The 6,865-nt window shown below is 41.1% G+C and overlaps 1 protein-coding gene across 1 annotated transcript; it reads left to right on the top strand.

Moving 5' to 3' along the window:
• The first annotated feature begins 3,773 nt into the window (after positions 1-3,773).
• LOC115920249 (homeobox protein Hox-A10-like) lies at positions 3,774-6,516 on the top strand. The gene is made up of 2 exons (XM_030975635.1): positions 3,774-4,236; positions 6,227-6,516. The coding sequence occupies exons 1-2, from the start codon at positions 3,774-3,776 to the stop codon at positions 6,514-6,516; spliced, it is 753 nt and encodes a 250-aa protein (XP_030831495.1).
• The last annotated feature ends 349 nt before the right edge of the window (positions 6,517-6,865 follow it).

Raw genomic sequence — 6,865 nt, 5'->3', positions numbered from 1 at the left:
GTGACGTATTATATTTCTTTGGGTTTGTATGGCATCGTTTGAAAGTCATGCTGAGGGGCAATGATAAAGGATCGATCCTAACATTTTATGGTCCTATGCAAGGCTCATTAGTTTCGCATAAACGAAAACATTTGGAAAAGATAATCAAGGTAACATGTTAATCATCTATGATGTATATTCATCATCTACATCAGGTAATCATTATCCATTCGTCATTTTAAAATACATACGTGTTTTTATGTTTTTATATATTCTGCCGAACAAAGCTTTCAAGTACATCCCCCCCCCCCCACTCCTGTCCCCTTGCCATGCTCATGGTATCATTAAAGCTCGTCGTCTAAACAAACAGATCTATACAGACGCGAAGACAAAAACGGCAGTTGTTTTCACATCGCATGTTGTTCAAACAAAAGAAATAAATTACTGGAAGGAACAGAAGAGTAGAAAGTTATGGAGAACTGAGAACAAAGAGATATGGATTTATTTTGGATTGAGATTGAGGAGCAAAAAAAGAGACTGGTGTTTTAATAAGTGTACTGAGGGGTTATGACGAAAAGACTTGTAAGAGACTAATTTGTTAGAAAAGCACGTGCTCGCAAGTTCCACCAAACACGAGGAATCCTACAGATCTAAGTTCTATCATGCAGGCAATGGAGTTGAGATGCGAAAGCAGATCTTAGATTTTCCATAAAATTCAGTTGATTTAATTTATCAAAGCCCCGATTTAAGAGAAAATTATCTAATTATCACACATTAAAGATCTCCCTAACCATATAATACAGGCAAACATGGACATTTATTATACAGATATGCAAAACCCGAGATAATATTCATAATTTTGTTATTTCAACATCACATTTTCAAATAACAAGTTTCATTTCTTTGATAGTGACGCTCTGATTCACTTAAAAACCACAGCCGTTTCTCATGAACATTAAGCTGGTTGCAATGCAACAGCATGCCACTTTAAAAAAAGCATTTGTTATTAACTTCAGCATGCGTGTCATGAAACGATACCCACTTTCATTTCGCCACGATTCTCTTTCTTTGATGTTTTTTGAAATTTTGGTTTTGTATTTTTCAACGGCAACGCTTGGAAAGAAAACCGCATATTTCCTGGTTTAATTAGACCCTGGGAAGTAAAGCCACAGATGTATGTGAAAGAATGACAACACACTCTCACGGCCCCTCCCCCTATTTCCCCATCTGTTTACTTGTGTGACCTCTCTCATGAATCGAAGTCATGTCGCTACAATCACCCCCATAGAAAGTTTCAACTCTCTGATTGGACATCTTTTCCCCAATAATTTATTATTTTTTCCCTCTTTGCTCTTTTAATTTATTGTTTTTCATTTTAAAGTTTGAAAATGTGAAAATCAAGTCGTGTCAGCGTGTAAGCATATCTCCCTCCTCCTACTCCCTATCAAAGCTTTGCCCACCACCTGTTAATCAAAACTTGAAATGAAAATGGCTTTGCTCTCTTGTTATCATTTTGCCACGGCTAAATTAACGCCGATGGCATATAACAAAAAAAATCATGTTCCCGAATTGCATGATGAGAGAAAAGAAGAAAAAATCTTATCTTTCGACGCCTTATAGTATTGTGGTGCATCATTTGAGAGCATGTATACAGGGCCGAGTAGTGAAGCCAAGCAGACGACACGCTACCACTTACCGCACACTCACGCAGTAACTCGACTGTCTGCCAACGCGGCTAGGAGATGACGGGATCCTGGCCTGGCAACAAGGCAAAGCGTTTTGTCTACCTGAGCGATCAAGACATTTCACTGTTAATATGACTCCACACATCTAGTTTCCAGGCAACATGAATGCTGTGAGACACAAGCTACGGGTGTTATTCCACAATAAGAAGAAATCACTGAAATATCCGCCAGAATGCCACATTTTTGGAGTGCCGAGCCTTCCTCTCCCTCAAAACTTTGGGTCGCAAGTGCTTCTGCCGCGTCGGGTTCTCGGCTTTTATACATGACCAGACTTTCACCCAGTGCCATTAACGTACATATCATTACATAATTAATTAATCAATTAAGATTTATACCGTACACAAACAAGTAAATACCTTTTTATAATAATGAAATGGCAAATGAGATTTTTAGTATTCGAAATCTTGGCTCAATTTTTTTAAAATCTTTTTGTTTAATTTGTCAACAAATGAATACTTGCGAACGAGCCTGAAAAAGTCCCGTTTGTGTGTTTGCTACTCTTTACTCTCCTTAGGAAACCAGCTTCTTTTCCATAGCCAAGGGGGTAGGGTTGACGTGCAAAGGGGAATCGCGCCATATCACCTCGCATAGCTTTAGTCAACATTGGAGAATAAAATGAATATATGAAGTGTGAAATTCAGGATTTCTAGGGCAAAAAGCTGCTCCACAAATGTATGAAACTTGAACTAATGACCCCGTGCTCTACAATGCACTCGCGCCTCCAGCAGCTGTGCGGGAAGCAAGAGTAGGGGTACCCTATTGCTCCTCATTCACCAGTGCTCGTCGTCACCCTGTTCATCAACATTTTGACACAGCTCAGAAAGAAAATTTATCCAGAGAATGTAATGGAATTTCATCAAGATATTCTTTAAAGCATGATTTTCCGAATACAAGAGCTCAAAGTAGAAAATTAGGCAATTTCAGGAACATTCAGGGTAACCCTAGGGTTGAAGTCCAAATCAATCGGCACACTGTGGTTTAGACGAAATCTGTTCGTTCTTCTTCAATTTCAACCAGAAAAAATGCAAATGAAAGAGAAAAAATGGCCCCAAAACTTCATCATCTTTTGCCCAGCATATTTGTTAATGTGTAAGCGCCATCTAGAGCTCAAAAACAAGACATTCGTCACCCATACCGGGCGTAAGGTACCTCCACAGCGTCTCGGCACCCTTGCCGACACAGCTCGCATGCGCTGTCTTTGAGCTCCATTTCTCGATATTTCGACGCGTTTTGTCGGCAGTTTAATGAAAGTTTTGATAAATTCAGAATATTTTTCAACGAATGAAATGAAAAAATAGCCATTTCCGATCAATATGAATGAAAATGACGGTGGTTAAAAACATGCCACCGCGTGACAACCATGGGATGACGACTGATTGTCGGGCTCTATCCAGGGTCGTCTCTATTCAAATGTCCCGCCCTGGGTTCCAAATTCTGCGTTTGTAGAATGGCAGATGTGCTATTTTGTGAAAATTCAGGGATCGTCTTTAAAGTTTTACAACCCACGACGATGACATTCTCTTCTAAAAGGTGCGAAAGACGCAGTAATTATGTCTAGATACATGTTATAAGGACATGGATACTTCTGCGACTATGTATGTACCATCATAGGCTCATTGATCGGAAATGGTCAAAGTTAGGAACTTTTGATTGATTTAGGGATTGCAAATAAATACTTTTGTCCTCATTTTCATCAAAAATTTTGAAATTTTAAAAGCAAGACAGTGTGAATTGGTGGATTTGTGCATGGATTAGACAGAGCGTCCAGTGCTCGACCTAATTGTTCGAGGCCATGTGTAAGGACGGATGCGTGTAAGGCGTACTGTCCGAGCAAGTGATTTGAACCGTCATTGGATTTTAATACTGCCCCTTTGAGCTGAAGTGAGTAATGATTGATGTGTGGCTGCTAGCAACTAGGAGGAGTGTTTACGCGTATCCAACCAGACGCAAAAGTATAACTGAGTCGCGCTGGTGGTACAGGCAGCAGACCGTGTTGTGTCGTCGAGAGAGTCGCGTTGAAATAGAGGAGCTATTCGCTGGGCTATAAGCATGGATATGCAACATTGTGCCTCGAGTGATGCCGTCTGTTACCGCGATGCCTACCGTGGCTCCCTCGATGCCACCTCGCTCATCCCCTGCTCCGATTACGATGCCTTCGACAGAATAGGGACTGGGAATTGGTACACCAACGCCCCTGGCATTTACGCCGCCGATCACGGGCCCGTAGCACCTCGCCCATACCCTTGCCCATCCTTTCCCGGTCCTCTGGCATCATCCCCTACCACTTGCTCGCCACCTTTTGTGCCTTCTTCGCCGACAGTTTCAACTCCGACATCTTTTCAGCAGCGATCACCGGGTCACTCGACTTCGTCGTCGATGTTTGATACATATATGGACAATTCGATGTCGTGTGAACGACGGAGTGTACGCGAGGACCTCTCACCATCATCAGAAACAAGTAGTACAAGGGCATACACGAGCTCGTCGAATGAATCAACGCCAGAAAAATTAGGTAAGAACAAAATTTCGTCACCTTATTTCTAACGTTTTTATTTTCCGAAACATTTTCATGTGCAACATTCTTTGCTTAATTGTTCTTGCGTAAATTCATGGCTACAAAGGTGACGTTTAAATGTACCCGCTCTCAGTACACCCCACATTTTCTGGAATGTATCATTAGTTTGGATTTGTTACATCTCATAAGCATAATTTTATTCTCAAATTAATAAACAATTAAACAAGGAAGTTGCATTATTGTATTTTTATTACCATTATTAAAATTATTTATCAAAACATTGAACTGAAGGGAAGAAAAAAAATGTTTTATCATCGGGGAATGAAAAATAAATTTCTCTCATCGGAGTGTCATGCGAGTTAACTTTGGTGATCAGTGATTTCAGCGTACCGTTAGGGCATCACCGCCATCGGCGGTCGCGGACTCGCTAATGAGCCGTCATAGATCTCGCTCTCGGCGCGTGCCAGTCGAATGACCAGCGAGCGCGATGATGCCCCTCGTCATCGTCATTGTCCTGGTACGCAGCGGGATGTCCATAGGTATCGTCGAGCGGCCCTTAATCCATCGCTCGCGAGCCGCATTACGACTCTCGATCCAAGACAAACTCTCGGCTCGCGCAGATATAACTCGAATAATAGTCCCTCAGGGCGAAGGTGCTCTATCTCGGGTAGCTATTCCATCCATTTAATTGTAAATGTATTGAAACAATTTGCCCTCTTCTCATCTGTCTCTTTCTCTCTCCCTCTCCTTTTCTATCTCGGAGTACATCGATGTCGACAGATATACAGATGGAAAGAAATATAAAGAGAGAAAGAAGGGGAGAAAGGTGGGGGAGGGGAAGAGGTTCTTTCAAAAAGTTCTGTTGATTCTCATTACTCCTCTCATATTTTTCTTGCCCGCACGTTAATAGTCTTGGCTGAGTGAAATATTTCGGAACTAAAGTACCACCATCTGTAATCACTCATGCTATTTTCTCTGCCCTTTTTTCCTTTTCTGTTTGTAACCATATGTCTCCCGAATGGTCTGCTTTATTCGGTGACGTTTTATTGCTGTAAAATGTGCAAAACAAAATGCCTCATAAAATGTCTAGTTAAATTTGATCTCATACTGATTAGAAATAAAGCATTCTCGTTGTTAATGTTAGGAATACAAACTGTGGCACCATAAATTGTATGTTAGCAACGTGACCTTTTGTATTTGACCTGAAGGTGATTGCGTTTCTCCAATAAGATCAGTTGTACAATGTGTACGTTTTTCCTTCCATTTTACTTCAAAGTTTGAAGTTCCTTTTAGATCTTATACAAGCCAAACGTTTTTGTATGTTAACAAGAAAAATACAATGTAGCCCAAATCAACTTGTGTACACCTTGATCAAACTTAAGATAATGATACAAACGATACAAAGATACAGGATTTAAAAAATAAAAATACAGGTAACTTATATTCTCATATTTCATTTTAAATTAGTGAAGGTTCTGCTCAACGAATTTGAAGACGTATTTCTTTAAAAAACAAAAATGTTATTTGTGATTTATTTTGGTACGGAATCGAAAAGTTCTCATCGAGCCCCGCCCCGACAGGCACCCTCAAAACGGTCGACGAAGACGCTTGGAAGAGACCCCAAACAAACTTCCACCAACCAATCACAATCGAGCATGGATCTTGACGTCGAAATTCAACCCTTGACCTAATTAACCCCACATCGTCGACGTGGCAGACCGCACATATATCTTCACCAATCAAACTGGTTTAGATGATTTCGATTTTCATTCAATCTAATCTGTTTTCTCGTTCGTTTTCCACGCTGTACGCAATCGAATGGTAATTTTTTAAGAGCACTGCCTATAAATTTTTGTCAATCTTGAACATAAAAACGATTTAGCCATGCTGACGATAATGTAGATTGTCACAAAAAGTTTTTTCATTCGTTTTTTTTGTTGTCATTATCATAGTTAATGATTTTCTTTTCTTTCATTTATTTTTATAGATGGCCTAACAAAAGACCTGAATGGCGATGGTTGTCGAGCCAAGAGAAAGCCTTACTCCAAACTCCAGCTCATCCATCTCGAAGACGAGTTCAAGCGTAGTATGTATCCCTGCCGTGAGCGCCGTGCATGGCTCTCTCAAGTCCTCGAACTGACCGAACGCCAGGTTAAAATCTGGTTTCAAAATCGACGCACGAAGCTTCGGCGTACAGTCGAACGAGAGCAGCGAGAGAACGAGCAAATGCAACGGGACATGGCGGACTTAGCAATGAGATTCTATGTACCCCAGTAATCGTTATTGGAACGATTTGTGACAATTTCACTTATTCGTCGATGTTTTTTTTTTATATATTCGTCGGAGAAGAGGGAGATAGCAAGTGGAAGGATAGGAATGGGAAAAGTGCAAGAAACTGAAGGCATTGCGATGGGTTTCCAAGTCACGCTGCTGGCGTGCGCAGTGCAGCGTGAATCGACTTGATTCGCGTGCCTTTTTCATTTTGGGTGTGCGGTGGTGTAGTAGAAGCCAACCTGTCTCATCTCGTCACTGATCTTGACATGACCTCAAACTTTGACCTTAACGATCACCCATCCCATAAGTCAGCCTCAAGCCATTGGCTGACTGTCTGCCTGCCTGCCTGATG

Source organism: Strongylocentrotus purpuratus, unplaced genomic scaffold (genome assembly GCF_000002235.5).
Source record: "Strongylocentrotus purpuratus isolate Spur 01 unplaced genomic scaffold, Spur_5.0 spur5_scaffold_8, whole genome shotgun sequence".
NCBI lineage: Eukaryota > Metazoa > Echinodermata > Echinoidea > Camarodonta > Strongylocentrotidae > Strongylocentrotus > Strongylocentrotus purpuratus.
This window is presented reverse-complemented; position numbering and strand designations above follow the sequence as displayed.

Coding starts and splice junctions, on each gene's coding strand:
- LOC115920249 (XM_030975635.1), top strand. CDS start 3,774: ATGGATATGCAACATTGTGCCTCGAGTGATGCCGTCTGTTACCGCGAT. Junction 4,237..6,226: donor ATCAACGCCAGAAAAATTAG/GTAAGAACAAAA, acceptor TTATTTTTATAG/ATGGCCTAACAAAAGACCTG.